This window comes from Lontra canadensis, unplaced genomic scaffold (assembly GCF_010015895.1).
Source record: "Lontra canadensis isolate GAN:19392208 unplaced genomic scaffold, GSC_riverotter_1.0 scaffold7, whole genome shotgun sequence".
Taxonomy (NCBI): domain Eukaryota; kingdom Metazoa; phylum Chordata; class Mammalia; order Carnivora; family Mustelidae; genus Lontra; species Lontra canadensis.
This window is the reverse complement of record NW_022631001.1, coordinates 35,678,899-35,696,731: the sequence shown is the minus strand read 5'-3', so window position 1 is coordinate 35,696,731 and position 17,833 is coordinate 35,678,899. Positions and strand designations below refer to the sequence as shown.

General features: G+C 48.1%; 1 protein-coding gene across 10 annotated transcripts in view; it reads right to left on the bottom strand.

Annotated features, from left to right (window-relative positions):
* TEAD1 (TEA domain transcription factor 1) overlaps positions 1 to 17,833 on the bottom strand; it is a 253,414-nt gene that overhangs the window by 161,337 nt on the left and 74,244 nt on the right. For all 10 annotated transcript variants that reach the window (XM_032853505.1, XM_032853506.1, XM_032853507.1 and 7 more), the window contains one exon: positions 7,317 to 7,572. In XM_032853505.1, coding sequence (XP_032709396.1) covers positions 7,317 to 7,473 — 157 coding nt within the window. In that variant the 5' untranslated portion in view covers positions 7,474 to 7,572. The remainder of the gene's footprint in view (positions 1 to 7,316; positions 7,573 to 17,833) is intronic.

Here is a 17,833-nt window from a genome sequence, read left to right as displayed (position 1 = left end):
GGTACCCGGTCCAGGCCTCCTCTTCTCCCCCCTGGGCTCCTTCAACAGTCATCTAACCTGCCCACACGCCTGCAGAGCCAGCTTTAGAAACACAGGCTGAGCCACATCATCTCCCTGGGGAAAATGTCATGGCTTCCCTTTGTCCTCAGAATGAGCACCAGACACCACAGTGTGGCATTCAAGGTCCTCTATGACGCAGAGGTGGGCCATGTTTCCAGGTTGGCCCACCATCGCCCTCCTGGATACACTCTCGTTTCTCAGAGCACCAGAGCTGTGCCCTTTGTGTGCTGGAATCCTGGAACCACACCACACACAAACACGCCTCTTCCTGCCAGAAGAGCCTCGACTTTCCATGGGTTCTCGAAGGGGTCTCTAATCCAAAGTAGGTGAAAAACAAACATGAAGTGGCCTTTCCCCATTCCAGGTTAGCTCAGAGAAGTCGGCCTCTCCCGTGTGTTCCCCAGTCAGGAATAACCACTCTCCGTGGCCCTACCATTAAGCTCTAGCTATTTCTAGTGAAGAACAGATTTCCTTCCGTACCAGTATGTACAGCTGACCCTTGAACAGCACAGAGGTTGGGGCGCTGACTCCCTGCAGAGTCAAAAATCCAAGTGTAACTTTTGACTTCCCTCAAACTTAACTACTAATAAGAGCCTAATGTTGACCAGAAGCCTTACCAATAACAAGCAGTCGATGAACACATATTTTGCGTTATATGTACTATATACTGCAATCTTCCAATAAAGTAAAGTACAGAAAATTATTTATTTTTCAAATCACAAGAAAATACATTTACCATACTGCACTGTGCATACACCTGCATAGAAGTGGATCTGCAAAGTTCAAACCCATGTTGTTCAAGGATCAACTGTTGTTAATTGTATAAACTGGCTTGCTTTCGGACTGTCAGCTCCACCACTTCTTGACTGTGTGACCTTGAGCAATTAACTTGACCTTGGGCCTTAGTTTCCTCAGCTATAAAATGGGGATATTTGCAGGACCTACACCCTTGGGTTGTCATGAGGAACAAGTAAGACAACACATTCTAAAGCAAAAAAAGCCCACAGTAAGTGGTCACATGGGTCAGCTGTGTTAAAGATTTTACATCTGCAAAGATTCACAATGCATGGTGCAGGCTGGCAGTAAAGGACTTCTGAATCCACGTCTTCCTGAATCCCAGGGCTCATCCAGTGCGGTGGGAAAGCTGTTAGAAAGCATAACTTGGTAATACTTCAATGTTCTTTTCCTTTGTTTTCCCTTATGACCAATTCTGGAGCCATCCTACATTTTACCCAGACTGTACAAGGGCTCATACCTTGTGCATAAACCTTTGCACGTTCCCCCACCCCACCCCACCCCCATTAACCTTCCCGGTCAAAACGCTGATGACGCTGGCTTTGCTTTCTCACAGGAACCAAACTATTTCAAACCCCCCATTCCTCATTTGTTCTGAGGAGTCCAGAATTAACCCTCATTCTACTACTGTGCCTACCGGGCAGAGATCCTTGCTACCTCCTGAACGAACATCTGTCAACACAGGTAAAAAACCCAGACTTCTTCCTTCTCAATCTAGGAAGACCATTAAATGTACAAAATCTTTCTCCTGTTTTTTCCCAGCTTTCTCCCTTTTTTTCTAGCCAGTGCCTCCAACAGTACATGCCCTTTCTTTGTTTTGAGCATTATTCTGATATGCACATATTTGACAAACATTACTGATACCTTCTGTGTCTGACCAGACAGACAGGGTGGGGTCCTTGCCTTATGGGGCTTCTGGTCTGTTCAAAGGGCAGAAGTTCTTTGGGCTTCACATTTGCAGCCAACTTGCTTGAAATAATACCCCGAATCACAGGTCAGACAGAAGGAGGAAATCAAAGATGCCACATGATGGCCAGATGCAGAAAAACAAGTTCACCTCAGGCCCCACGCTTCACTTTTCCAAGTGGCCTGGAGATCGCATAGGGCTTGGATTTTATACCCATGTCCACCTCAGGGTTTCTGGGGCCTCCAGACATAGGCCACCTTCTTGGTCTTGAAAAGAGATGCTCCTCATTTCCCTAAGCAGTTCTCTAAGCCAGGAGGAGCCTGGGGACCAGAGATTTCAGTCTCTGCCCAACTGACCAAAGCTCACTTGTGCCTGCTTGTGTGCACCCATGCTGATGTCCACAGCCACCACCTCACTACAATGGCCCCCTTCCCACTTTCGTCAGTGCTTCTAAGAAGTAGGCAGAGGGGCCATTCCAAGTCCAGTGCTCTCCCAGCGGGCAGGGCTGAGGTCAGCAACTGGAGAGGACCGGCCCAGAGACCTCTTCTTTCTCACTCCCCCACCCAAATTTATTCAGTCATCATAGCCCTTCTCTCCAGGGCTAAACAGTAGGCCTAGCATCCCGGCAAGAAAGGGGCCATCCTTGGAGCTGTCCCCAGGCAAGGACCTTGAAGACATTTGCTCATAAAAGGAGAAAACCACTGCTCAGCAACTGCTCTGACCAGGCGACCTGTAGGATCCCGAGGCACCAGAATCTTCCAGACAGCTTCCTGGCCACCATCAGGGCCAGCCTTGTGATCTAGGATCCTCCCTGCTGTGTTATTTGAGAAGCTTTCTTCCTGCCAGCATTGGGCCAGGTGCCCTGGACACTGGTGGCCAAGAACAGGCTTCAAAAGGCTAAGTGGAAGGTGACCATCTTCAAAGGGCCCTCAGACTTCCCAGAAAGCTCTGGCACACAGCCCTGACCTGAGGTCAGAGCTTCCTGCAAATGAACTTACGACGGCTCCATGAGGGCAGGGACTGTGTCTGTCTGGTTCATGGGTGTATCCCCTACAGCCCCTAGCAATGGGCTGGAATACAGGTGGTGCTCAATACTGATTCACCATTAACATAGAATGACCTCCACCAGGGAAAAAAGGGAGGAAGGCCTGTGGAAAGAGCCCAGGTTAGAGGGCCAGACTGACCTGGATCTGAACCCTTCCAGCTCCTCCATTTATACTCTGAGCTCATGGGCATCCTCATCTACACAGCGGGGGTGAGAATACTCGCCTCAAAATGTTGTTGGGGGAAAAAAACAAAGTTGTTGGGAGAAGTGGACGGAAATCCTAGGTAAAGCCTGTAGCCCAGGTCATGGCCAAGAGCACTTTCTGCTTCCAGTTCAGAAACTCTTTTCACAGCTCACACCCGAAGCCCGACGCTGTCCAAACGTGGTAGGAGGAATTCCAGAGCACAGTGAGTTTATTTAACTCTTCAACAATCCCAAGAAGTAGGATCTACTTAAATCCTTCTTGCAGTGGTGGGAAACAGAGGCACGAGGACGAAAAGCAACTTGCCCCAAGTCTGGAATCTAGAAGTGGTAGGGGCACGCCTCCTAGCAATTCTAAAGCCCCAAATTTTAAGTGCTACATTTTTCTGTCTCTAAAGTCACTGTTCAGGGAATATTTGCTCTTATCCCTGCCCTGGTGTGATTGTGGGCGATACCTGACCACACTGCCAGACCAGAATTTTCAGCTACAAGAGAAAAATGCATCTGGGTATCCCCGCGGTTCATGGCTTTTGTTTTAAACTAATGACCTCTTCCTATGAAATTCAATCTCCAGCAAGTTTGCTGATCAAAAACTTTTCTCCCCTCCTGTCCTCCTGCTATCTCGTCTCCAACTACCTATCAGAAAAAGACACACAGCTATGTAAAAATAGGAAAAAGGAAAGGAAAGCACAGAGAGAGAGAGAGAGAGAGAGAGCGTGAGCTTGCACACCCTCAGGAACAGAGAAGTCTCACTCACTCTCCTAACTATCCCTCAGGACAGCTGCCCACACAGAAGGGCCCCGGGCAGAAGCAGTCTGTCCACACAGAGGCCAACAACATCAAGGCTAAGTGTCCCCATGCACCCAAGGAGCAGAGAGAGAGTTAAGCCTCTCTTCCAATGGCCCAGACCTCCTCATAAAGACAGCTTCCCATTTCTTCCTCTCTATAGGACTGCATCTGCCCTACCGCCAAGCACGGAGAAAACGTCATTACCAAAATAAATCAGCGCTGCACCGGACCTTGCTTCTCAACTGGCTCAGGATTCGTGACATCACAACGCACTCTACAAAATGCTCAGAAATATCGGAAACCCCGAACTAACCCCCCTTCAGTCAAAAATGCTTGGGATTTCACTAAAAGGCATTAAATTATTTTGATTTTACCCTCCAGAATCTAAAATGCTTTCCGTGTTTTCACTTTCAAAATGCTGAGAAGAAAAAGTATGCTCGTCGGACCTCAGGAAACCAGCTCCTGGTCTGGTTTGCGTCCTGGTTCCTGGATGGCAAGCTGGGGAGCCGGCCAGAAGCCAGGGAACAGAAGCTCTCACTCCACACTGCTCACTGACTCAGGCCCCAAGAAGCGGGGGTTTCCCCATGGGGGCTCCCAAGGCAAACTTCTCCCCCCACCACCACGGTCACAGACAGGTCATCAGCAGCTCCCAGCATCTGGGCAGTCCTCCCAAGGGCCTAGTCTTCAGCTCCCGAATCCCTGGAAACACCATGTCTCCCTTCTGAATCAGCAGAAGCAGCACAACTCCTCCATGGGGGTCAATGAGACAGGACTCCATGGGGGCCAATGCTGAGGGCAGCATTCCTCCCCAAGGCAGCTGCTTGGAGATGGCACGGCCTCAAGGGCCCTACAGCAAATCCATTTACTGCACACCCACACCCCCAATCTGGACCCATGACCCTGCAGCTGTAACTCCTAACACTGCTTGCTCTGAAGACCACCCCATTTACAATCAGGTTGGTCATTAACACCCTAAGTCAATGGAATGCTGATTTAGGGAGAAAAAGAATTCATCTATTAAGAACAAGTGCTCTCAGGAAGCACTCAGAACCGGACTGCCAGGGGCATTCAAGACATGGTCCCACAGCCAGCACTGCATCAGTCAACACACTCATCACTCTTGTTGAGGTACAAGTCACAAAAATCCCAGCATCCCAAAACACACGGGTCCCGAGGACCCATGGACGTTAACTACCTGACTCTTCAGGGGAGAAAAAGGAGATGCAGGCCAAGGGTAAGACGGTTCACCGTGGGTAAAGGGCTCAAATCCCGAGCTTCTCAGTGATCTTCCCATATTTAGCCTAGTGTCCCTGACACCCAATGACCAACAAGAGCCCTTACACACTTATTTCCACAAAAAAAGCTACTTCTGGGATGTTACAGGCAGATGGGCTAAGCCCACCACGGCTGTGGAAATCAACAAAGAAGAAAACCAAGCAGGAGTCGACAAAAATTAACTTTTGCTCTGAATCCCATTCTCAGCGCGAAACCTCCTTCCTCCAGTGAAAGTGCCTTGCCAGGATTCCTGACGTGAGAAACGAGGGGCAGGAGTTACCCCTGACAGGGGTGTCCGACACAGGCCGGTATTTTATTTTATTTTATTTTATTTTTTTTTTTTTTTTTAATTTAAAGTTTTCTTTTTTTTTTATATTTATTTATTTACTTATTTGACAGAGATCACAAGTAGGCAGAGAAGCAGGCAGAGAGAGAGGGGGAAGCAGGCTCCCTGCTGAGCAGAGAGCCCGATGTGGGGCTCGATCCCAGGACCCTGAGATCATGACCTGAGCTGAAGGCAGAGGCTTTAACCCACTGAGCCACACAGGCGCCCCCAGCCTGGTATTTTAGACCACAACTGCTGGGCAAACAAATGGGAGCTGTACCAGGTAGAGCGGCCTTAAGCCAGCTTCGAAAGCAGGAGTGAAGTCGGCCCCAAAGAAGGCTCAGAAATTAAAGTATTTTCCTCTGCCCTTAAAATGGGGGGGGGGCACCTGTGGCAGTGGCGAGGGCACGGGTGCCTCTTTAGATAAAAAGGTTAAGACCTCGCAGGCTAATAACCAGGCTGGGGAAGGGCAGCCCAACAAAGAGAGAGACACACACACACACACACACACACACACACACACACACACACACGACCAGAGGCCCTGTAACTTTCTGCCCATAGGAGCAGACATGGTCACCCTGAGTCCATGTCACCCACGGACACAAGAAGCTTCTCTGGCTCCAGATGATCACACAGGAGCCTAAAACAAACGAAGGCCAGGGCTCTCTCCCCCGCAAGTGTGTGACACTCACAGGCTGCAGACTCAATGCCATGGAAAGCAGCATTTCCCTTGTTTCCATTACGTCATCCACACTGGAAAAGGGGGGGCGGGGAGGGGGACACAGCTGGGAGCAGCTGTACCACCATCTGCTCACTCCTCGCTCCTGGGCTGTGTGTGCTAGCTGAGCAGCAGCCCCGCTCCAGCCCCGGAGAGAGGAGGCACGGTGTTAAAGGTACAACACCTGATTACGGAAAAGCTTTCCAAATTATTTAGAGATAAATCACTTTCAGGATAAGTTAACAACCTGGGGAAGGTTGCTGAGCCTGTCCTCTTTGAGTTTTGGTTATTTGTTTGCATCTCTTTAGACTCAGCTACGGGGCAAACTCTGTCGGCTCAACGTGCCCCATTAGACAAGCAGAACGTACGAGCAACCAGCTGCCATCTGCTCCCCAGAGGCGGCAGCCAGAATAGTACAGGTCTGCAGCTGGAAGCGTTCAGGGGAGGAGCGGGGAACATTCAAACCCAGGACACAGGCGCCAGGCCGGTGACTGCTACTTGCTTATGGGCACCCTGAGCCATTCAGCTGACCAGTCCTATCTTCTGGGGCACTCCCAAAGTTCCCTCCAAAGCACTCTGCCAGGCATGCCCTCATAGAAGGGGAGGCTGGTGAGAGCGCCTGGGGGTGAACCACTTGGCTGGCCCCTCGACTACAGACAGGCAACGAGGCAGTAAAATGGGAGTCTGGAGGTCTGATCAAGCTATGCACGCATCTCATCTGGCCAACATAGGGCTGTATTTAAAAAGCAAAAGTGCTGGCTTTTAAAAATGAGTGATTTCATATACAAATATCTGTATTGCTAGCTCTTCCTGGGAGTGAGGAGAAAATGAAGAGATTTGTCAACACAGGCCCCAATTCCACATGGCACCGGTGACCAGGAGCTACTGAGATGGGGCATGTACTCTGAAGAATGGGTCCGCATATGCCACTGCAACTAAATCCCTACCTGGACCCTGAGAGCTTTGCTGTCATGCTGTTGATATGTAGAAGAAGAAAACCTCAGAGAATGATTTCCCGATGGTCCTTTGTTGACTCTTCCGGTTAGTTGAGATTCAGTCCCTTGGGTGGCCAACTGAAATTCTACAAAGAGCATTCCACCCAATACAATGAATGGATCTCAGGAGAAGGCTAACTGCCACCATTCCTTATCACAAAAGCACATCATAGCATCGCAAAGGAACATTGCGGACTGCTTACCATACATCTTGCCTTCATCTGATAAGATGATTTTCCTCCTCCCACAGGGTGGGTAGATAGCCAAGGCTTCCTGAAAGCTCTGCTCGATGTCGGGGCTCCAGACCCCTTCTGCGTCATTGTCGATTGGCTTATCCGCAGAGTCGCTCATTCTTTCCATGTTTTCGGCAGGGCTCTCACTGCCGCTCCAGCTGCTGGGCTCAATTTTGGCGGTTGGATTTTCCAAGCCGAAGCCTGGAGCCTTTTCAAGAAAATAAACCTAAGATAGAAATGAAAAGATAGGGTAAGGAGGAGGTAATGACCAACAACACCACTCTTCCTCGTTCCAGTACCTACTCTTCCGGCTCCAGCTTTGCTTGGACAAGAGTTCCTAGAGGAGAATACAGGATTTGGGGAGCCAAGTGGCTTTTGTTCTTCACGTACCGCATCAACCACGCATACAGAAATGCAACGGCAGGCAGAAACTGGATCATCTCCACAGGCGTGAGAATGGGGCCCCCCTGGAGTTGCAAGTTCACTGTGAATCCCGCAGAAATGCTGACCAGATGCCTACAAGCTATCAGGAGCACTTTGTGCAAGGATAATCCCATGTCCACGGCAAAACCAGTTGTTTCAAAGAAAAGGAAGCAAAACAAAAGATGTCTGCCTCGCCATGGCAATGGGCACAGTAACTTGAAAACGTCAAATGGTCCAATATTTGTCGATGAGATCACCGAAATGCAAGATGGCGGCAGGCTGCGGGAAGGACGGGATTCTTCTGTTGTCACAAATACTCGTTCCACTGAACCGGCGACACCAGGGGCCCTGTACCTGCTAGTGGACAGCATTCCGCAACAGGGGTCCTCTTCTACACGCGCACTTCACTTGGCCACTCTCCACTTCTAGACTGTAACCTTGAAGCTGGGACCCAGTTGCCCCCATTTCTGCCTTCCAGGCAACCGACGACAAGTGGCCGGTGCACCGGCAGAAATGTTCTACGCCTACACGGGGCACTCCGTCCGGGAGCCTAACTTGGAATTTCTGATCACATGAAAACCGTAGGGAGTCTTTCATTTCTTTCTCTGTAGCCCTGAAGATTACAGAACCGAGAGAAATTTTTCTCAAAGATTTATTCCCCTTAAATTATGCATGTAACCTATGGCCATAATGGGATAAGCTTTCCCAACAAATGTCAAACCGGCACAAACACCAGCACAAACACCAACATGAAACTGATCTAATCCAGTACCCCCTGCAGTCTGCACACTAACATATCAATATTCCTTTGTTGAAAAAGCATCAGGTCACTAATTCAAAGGCTTCCCCAAAAAGGGAGAAGAAATGCTCCTGGGGATGGATCGAAGATGGGGAGGGTCCGGGCTTGAGTGGGAGAGTGTAGTGTAACCACCATCCTAGCCTGCTTCCCCGCCTCAAGTCCACACAACATTACAACAGAGGTGGGTAGGAGGGAGGGAAGCAGACGCCAGAGGCCCCGCCGGGCACCAGGGACTTCTCTCGGCTCCAGAACAGTCACCGGAGAGCAAGCAACCCGTCTTCTCTCCTTCTGTCTCCCAACGGCCTCCCTCCCACCTCCCTCCCCCAGCTGTGTCTATCAACGGATCCCAGCTGCGGAAACTGCGGAAACTCGGGGGCCGAGAACATTACACAATTAATGGTGTAACTAGTGGGTGCTTTTGGCTTCGTACCCTGACAGCTTTTTGGATCTAGCAGCACCTGGATAAAAGGAACCTTCGGGTTGTCTGCCTTTTAAATGTTGCCACGGATCCATCATTCAAAGAACTTGTCAGCAAAATATTTACTACTCCTTACCAACACATGTACATTAACACAGGACTCTACAAACTGCCAAACGTTGAGAGGTATCAATTATGCCACAAGAAAGGGTTTTGTGATTGACCTGCCCATGAACTCCACCAAGCCTCCAGTGTGGGTCTTTTCAATTCTCAAATTATTACTGGGGGGGTTGGGGGGGCGGGGGGGGACGGATTTAGGAGCCTCCTAAAAATTCAAGCTGAACTGTACCATTCTACCCTACAGTCTGTTCCGCCTCCAAAGCAGTTTCTTGGAGAAAATATGAGAGGATGAGCAAACGCTTTGAGGCAGTGGGTAATCTACCTTCTGCCTCTCTACCTGACCCAAATACAGAACAAAACAAAACAAATGGCCCCCATGGAAGCCCAGGCCTGTCCCTGAGCTCTGGGAGGCTCTCAGCAGTATGAACTCACTGCGGGGAGCCACACTGTAGGACGAACAATGATGTGCCAAGCATGCAACCACGACAGCAGAGGGACACAGTCCTGGGTAGTGAAGGCCAGCTGAGGAACGGTGGGATCTCTATTTGCGTACGAACATTCCCATGGAAGGAAGATCCTCGGACCCCACGCCAGAACACACCAGCAACCCCTGACCCTATGCTTAACATGCCTGCTTCCTCTCCCATCAGTTGGTCCTACGGTCTATGCTGGAACATGACCAGCGGCAAGGAACCCGCTACCTCCCCAGCACCATTTCCCTCGTACCGGCATGCTTTAATCCTTCTGTCTAGGAGGCTAACACCCACATCCCGGTTAACTTCCAACTATCCATCCCTTAAAAGTCTATCCATCCCTTCTGGGAGCAAATCCAATCCCCACACACCCATTCAGGTATGACAGGAACAGCCCCGGATTGTGATCCAGACTAGACAGAATTCACATCGTTTCTCTGCCCAGAGCTCATTAAATGCATCCCAGTTTGTCCAGAACCCTCCATAAAGGGACACTCAGAGAGGGACCCAGGATCTATAAAACCTCCAAGCTCCTAAGTGTTGTTCCTGAAATTCCTCTCTTGTGCAACTGTCTTGGGAGCTAAAAACATGAGTTTATATTTATTCCCATTAAATTCCATTACTTTTACCCTTAGGCCTTGACTCCAAGCTAGTAAGATCTTTCTGAATCATTAACTGCCAAGCTTAGAACAACCACTGAGAGTTGTCATGGGGGGGAGGGTGTAAACCCATTCTAGAGAAGTTCCAGAAAAGATTCTGACTCAACATACGGAAAAATGTCCAGCTAGCTGAACTTTCACAAGGGGTGCAGTGCCTTAAAGACAGACAGAGTCCTGCGAACAACCCTTTCGAGTTACTGTACAGAAAAAAATCACTAGTCCTTGGTTAGGGAATGCAGTAGTAGTGAGCATTAACTGATTCATCCTTTTTATTTTTTTAAAGATTTTATTTATTTGAGAGAGGGTGAGTGTGTGTATGTGTGTGTGTGAGAGAGAGAGAGAGAGAGAGCACAAGCAGGGTGAGGGGCAGAGGGAGAAGAAGGATCTCTGCTAAGCTGGGAGGCCGATGCAAGGCTTGATCCCGAGACTCTGAAATCATGACCTGATCTGAAGGCAGACACCCAACCGACTGAGCCACCCAGGCGCCGATGGATCCATCCATCTCAGTTAAGTATAGGCACTGTTCTAAACATGCTCATGTTTTTATTCATTTCCTGCAAAGAGGAGAACTCTGCGTCCAAGCTCTTGCAGGCTGGTCAGCTGGAGCCCAGCAGGATGAAATTACCAACTCTGGACAAGGGCCAGCACAGAGCCCCAGACGCTGCCACACACATAATCCTCAGAGTCACACAGGCCCTCGGTTTTACAACCCAATTGTAAGATGAGGCTCTGTATGGGCAGAGAGTTTCCGATCACAAGACTGGGGCTGGCTGAGAAATGCTCCCCATACTGGATACCAAAATAACCATTCTGGTTCATTCTATCCCTCTGGTCCCTTTCAGCCCAGTTCAAAATCCACCTCATCCTGGAAACATGTACCCAGTGACTCTCAGAGTATCAGCCACACATTAGGAATATCCTAAACACATGTATAATGGGTAATCTACCAACCAATCTACCAGGCTTCAGAACGTAGAGAGCAACAAGCACCTGCTTGTTACCAATAATAAGGGCTAACTGAACGAGGCGGGCACAGAACATTCGTGCCTGCAGAGCTAAGGTCCGTACCTCCTCATATATCCTTTGAGCAAGGGAGTCAACTTACACTTGATGCAGTGGATGAAGAAGAAACAGAGTATTGGGGCCAGTGGACATAGCATGTGGTGTCAAGACTCAACTTGACTTGGCTTCCAAACCTAGCTCACTCACTAGCCTTGACACCCAGGCTAAATTAGGGAATCTCGCAGAAGCTCAGGTTTTAACTTATAGAGGGAGATAAATTCAATTCGATTCCAACACAGGAAAGTCACTAAGGGGTAGAGGGACTCTCCCCTCACAGGACTGCCGCAGAGATTCAGCGAGATATACTGTGTACCATTAGTCCCTGGGTGCCTCCATTTCCATCATTAACACCTTTCCAAAGGCTCATTTTTTTCCCTAAAATCCTCCTTTGCTACACTGTAATAAATTCCAGAAAGAAATGTTACCAGTGACCCAAGCATTCCTAACTGCCCTAACAGGTTGACTCCCTAAATGGATCACTCTTTCACAATTACCCACTGACACCTGAAGAGAGGTGACATGATTACAGTGAAATGACATATGTGTATTTGTCCAATACACATTCGGATATAAAAGTCTGGGGGAAGAAGGGGCCAAGACAGTCCAACATAGGTGCTTCTGACACCAACTCCATGCAAGGGACATACTCACAAGGGGTGTGACACAGGGCACAGGAATCTGCTTCTCCCTTCAACTTAATTCCTGTGGGTCTCTCATAATGTAAGCATCTCACCCACTTATAGGTGATTTAAGAGCTCTTAAATAAAAGGGTGAGCTTTAACTAACCTCATGATTAATGAAACGCCACTGAACATGAGGGTCACAAAAAACCCATACAGATTCTTTTAGCCAATGTCTCAACAGTCTAGGAGACATTCAGAAAAGGGCTGGATTAGGCATTAGGACTCTGTCTCTACCTGAGTAGCCCAGGACCACACAGCACTTATAGACCCCCACGTGCCTCAGTTTCCATCATTAAACTGAAGGAGGCCAACTAAGTCATTCATCGTCACCTTGTTTTCTTTCCCATACACTCTACCTACAATAAAGCTTAGTAAGGTGATTTGTTACTGCACCCCATATGTACCCCAATCTCATTGAGGGCAAGGACCACAGCATCCCCAGTGCTGGCAGAGTCCCTGGAACCATATTCGGTGAAAGAAAGAACAAACCAACAACCAGATGACATGAACGTTCTCTGACATCAGTGCACGCGAACTTACCACCCAAGCTTCCCATGAGAAGGGCAAGAGTTTCAGCCCCTTTCCCATCCCTCACCCTGACTCTGGTCAAGGTTCTAATGAGAAGATCCCCAAAGAAGATTACCAAATTAGGAAGACGTAAGCGGACAGACTTAAGCCTGGCAGAGTTTGGACAACCAAGAGTTGGCTATCTAATCCAATTTTTTAATTTAGTAATCACAATTACAACCAACAGTCTTTCTGTGTTAAAGACACAATTATGGGGGCGCCTGGGTGGCTCAGTCGGCTAATCAAGTCGACTCTTGCTTTCAGTTCGGGTCATGATCTGGGGGTCACGGCATTGAGCCCTGTGTCAGGCTCCTCACTCGGCCAGGAGTCTGCTGGAGAGTCCCTCTCCTCTCTCTCCCTCCCCCTCTGCTCTTCCCCGCCCCATGTGTCACGCACACATGCTCACACGCTCTCTCTCTCTCTCTCTCAAATAAATCTTTAAAAGAAAAAGACATAAACATGGTTTGGGCACTCTAGGAGCTAAGTTTCTGCTTCGACAAACATATGTTATTTTGAGTGGAATGGTAATTTTTGAGATACAATATTTTACCTTCTCTCTTTTTTCTTGTGGCCCCTAGAGAAAACAGAATCAGAAGATGACAGCTATAAGAAAAGCTATACACAGGCTATAAGGGAAGCAAAGTGGTGAGGGTGTGAAGGCCAGAAACCAAAGTGATGGCCAAGGAAGAAATGTGAAGAGGGGAAAAATGGTAACAAAGCAAATCTGAGGGAGCAGGTGAATGAATAAGGCAACATAGGTCATGACACTAAACGGAAAGCTAGGAAAGGTTTCTGCAAGCTCAGAAGAACGTGGACATAGCAACAGTACGAGCCATTTAAAGAAACAATCACGGGGTGCCTGGGTGGCTCAGTGGGTTAAAGCCTCTGCCTTCGGCTCAGGTCATGATCCCAGGGTCCTGGGATCGAGCCCCACATCGGGCTCTCTGCTCAGCGGGAAGCCTGCCTCCTCCTCCTCTCTCTCTCTCTCTCTGCCTACTTGTGATCTCTGTCTGTCAAATAAATAAATAAAATCTTTAAAAAAAAAAGAAACAATCACATGGTTGAAATTATATTTGTAGTAGACGACTCAACCACACATTTGATGTTAGCTCTAAGGTCACTCTGATTTTAGTGAAAGCCAAACTTTTCTTATAAGAAAAAAGCTGCCCTCCAATAAAAAGACTAGGGAAACGATGCTTTACTTCCAAAGTGAACTAGTACATCAAATCCAGATTCAACCTTCTCCAAATAAACCATGTTTCCAGCATAAAGCCGGAAGCTCTCACGGAAAGCATCTTTAATCATCGCACAACTCCCACTGGGTATTTTTTCTACCTTATGAGGTAAAGACCTAAATAAGTTGCCAAAGTCAGATACTAACCAAAATTTGAATCCAGGAGTCATTTTGTCAGCTAGAATACACCATCCATGGATCAGCAGACTCAAATACACTCTCACTAGACAGTGAGCTGGAGGCTGGATTTCAAAGGGAGAGAATGTAGGCAGAGCTGAACATTCAGCTCAGTCTACAACTGACACCCTCAAGCTCAGTCTAATTAATTCCTAATGAATAGTGATGATACTGACTCACCTCCCCGGGTAGTTGGGAGGAATGTCAGGCACTAATGATAGTTCATCGCTTTTGCATATGTAAAGTGGGACAAGTTATTAGTTCCCTATCATTTCAGACACTAGCCAAACCTGCCTAGGACTGGCCTGAGAAATACAGGACCGACCGCCTGGATTTGAGAGGCAGCCCCCAGAGAAATGGGACTGCAGAATGTAAGGCACTGTCAGCACAGAATGTTCAGGGAATGCCAACACTGAGAACTGAGGCCACGTCTGCCATCAAGCTGGTAGCAGTCAGTGAGCCTTGGTGTCATAAATTCCAACTGCCAACAGGTTCTAATTTCAGCAGGAAGGAGTGGATAATTACTCCTTCTCATTTTCCAAAATCACTTCCATATCAACAGGATCCAACAACAAGCCAACACCTCGTCACCAAGACCCAGATGCTGAGCACCCCGTGAGAGGACTTTGGCATTACCCTCCTGAGATTCCCTGATGAATACTCCTGCTTCATCAGCGCTAAGTACTTGCCCAGGTGACAGTTCAAGAAAGGCTCTGACTGATTTCATGCTACGCAGCTCTGTATTACCAGCCTTGAGGGGAATCACCTTCCCGACCCCCTTAAGGAATCTGTTAGCCACTCAGAACACAAATTTCTGCCTCTTCTTTCTGCCACCATCACCACAAATCAAAGTAATCACTGCTCTCTTTCATTGGAAGACACTTGCAAAAGAACTAGGCCACAGACTCAGGTCCAGGCAGGCTATCCAATCTGACCATTCCCAAGTGAAGACTGATAGATATCCAGACAGTACACTCATCCAAGAAGCTTGAACTGGATGGCATGACCTGCAGCCTGGGTCACATACCCCCGGGAGGCAGACCACTGAACACATTTCAAAGCCAGAAAGAGAAGTTTCTTTCCAGCTCGAAGAGAAAAAGAAATGCCACAAGAGTTGGCCTAAGTAGCTGTCAGGCGGCTCAAATGGAAAACCTGCAGGATCTTTCCTATGATAACAGTCAAAGAAAAGCCCAAAACTAACCCCACTCAATTCTAGCAGGTCTGTAGAGTGAACATGTATTTAAGGGAGACTCCCCAATCATAATGCTTATTCAAAACAAAGAAAACAAACACCATGAAAAGAATACTCCTTAATCACTAAGTCATGGATAATGTTACTTTCTTAGTCAGTGAGGTTCACCATCAGATTATCGTGATGCCTTCTCATTTTAGCTGACAATGAGTACAAATTTAAAAACCAAGAGTAAAGAGTTTTTATTTTCAAAGATACCAACACAACAGATAAATACAAACACTACACTTGGCCAAACCCTACGACAAACATTTCAAAAGGGTCTGTCTCAACCCCCTGCCGAGGAAGAGTGCCTACAAAGGAGCCTCATACAGTCAGAGTGCTGTATGGGTGGCAAGTCTGTAGGTCATGACTGGGGTGTCATCCTTCTTACAAAAGGCCATGGGGACTCACTCTGTTACAAAGCTTGTTGCCAGCCAACTTAATGATATGTTAGTTCAGGGCTGACACCGAGTCCCAACAGCTGAGCTGCCCAGATGCAGTTCCTCTGGCTGATCTGGAGGTCGGATTCTATGTCATCAGGGACAGCCCTCCCTAGTCCACACACAGAAATGGTCCCAAGCCACCTTCTCTAGCTCCTATGACTTTGGGTGCTTCCCTCACACTGGCCATGCCTGCGTCTACGCTGGACTATTGACACAGCATGCAGGGGACAGAAGCAATAGGTAAATCTACGGCTCACTTCAGACTGGGTCATCAGTCAATCAACAAGGGCAACCGAAGCAAGCTGGCATTTGAAAGTGCTGAACTGGGAAGTCCAAGCTCTGCTCCAGTTCTCTGACTGGGAACACTGGCATTCAAACGCTGTCTTTAGACCCAACAGACCCGCATGAATGTCATCGGCACTGGCATTAGAAGATCCACAATCAGGGGACCTGAGTGGCTCAGACGGTTCGGCACCTGACTCCTGATTTCAGCTCAGGTCGTGAGCTTGGGGTCATGAGATGAGATGGGAGCCTCTCAGCAGGGAGCCTGCCTGAGATTCCCTCTCCATCTCCCTCTGCCTCCCCCCACTCCTCTAGCACTCCCTCTCTCTCCCCCGAAGTAAATAAATAAAATCTTAAAAAAAAAAAAAAAAGTAGAGGGAAAGAAAAGAAATAAAATCTTAAAAAAAAAAAAAAGTGGAGGAAAAGAAGAACCACCACCAAAATCTAGACTCCCATGTGTCCAGGAGGAAAAAAAAACTACTCTTTCCTGTCACCTTGGGGTAACCAAGGACGTAATTTATCACAGTGCATTTTGTTCCTTTCCAGCCTCTCAACCACCAAACATCAGGATAGCGCTTTTTTGGGTCTGGCCATTTTTAAGGCATCCAAGCATACATATCCTCATCGCAAATCACACATGAGTATCTCCACCCCCAAAACATGATCTTAAACCTCCCTGGAAGCAGAAATGGAGCCCCTGAGCCCTCTAGGACCTCGGACAGTGGCAGGTGGTATCAGGAGACTGGATGAAAGTGAGCATCACAGAACAGCGGCTACAACTAACCCTTCTGATTCTACAGTAATCTTAGAGAAAAAGTTTATTCCAGAGCCCTCAATAATTCACTTCTTCTGAATTATGCTTTTATGCGATGCCATCGGCATACAAGGAAACATCCCATGAATTAGTCACTGGATTAACTCTGGGACATTGAAAATGGCCTTTGTCTTATTTCAGAGTGCTCTTCACAAAGATCCCAAAGAAAGTTCGATAACAAGACACCGTATGTGTTTTCATTTTTTGTTTGTTTTTTTTTTAACCTGTGGTCAACTGTCTAGGCCCTGGCTTTACTCACTGGCCACCAAGTGCTCTGAGCCACACTGTCAGGCCCCACGGAGAAAGCAAGGAGGTTATTTTCAGCAAGTTTGGCTTTATTCCCAAATCCACGTTAGATCCCTACCTCCACCTCCATCCCCTTCTTCTCTCCTGAGGTTCCCTACTTTTAATTTATGCTATTTTACAGCCTTGCAAGCTGCCTTAAATTTATTCTGAAACAAAAGAGGGAAACTGGGGCGCCTGGATGGCTCAGTGGGTTAAACCTCTGCCTTCGGCTCAGGTCATGATCTCAGGGTCCTGGGATCGAGCCCCACATCAGGCTCTCTGCTCAGCAGGGAGCCTGCTTCCTCCACTCTCTCTCTGCCTGTCCCTCTGCCTACTTGTGATCTCTCTCGCTTCCTCCTCTCTCTCTGTCTCTCTGCCTACTTGTGATCTCTCTCTCTGTCAAATAAATAAAATCTTAAAAAAAAAAAAAAAGAGGGAAACCATTTCTGTTTTCTAATCATCTACTCCTATGTCCGCCACCATGTGCTAGGCACTAGAGAAATGGAGAGAAATAAGTATGTCGTCCTCCCTGTCCTCAAGGAGCAGCATTCCGGCAGGGAGACAGATCACACGGGCCGTGCCACCCCACGCCACGACAATAGTCCGGGGTTGTTTCACACCGTGGCCGACACGCACACACCAGCAACGCACGGAGCATGCCCGCAGCTCCTGAAGGTGTGTGTGCAACTATCTGGGGGCAGGAAGGATGAAGGACAGATAATTTTATAAATCTGAAATCAGAATGTTTTCATCAGAAGCACTTACAGCATGGTCCAAGGCCAGCGCAGTCCTCTAGATAAAGTCACGCATGACA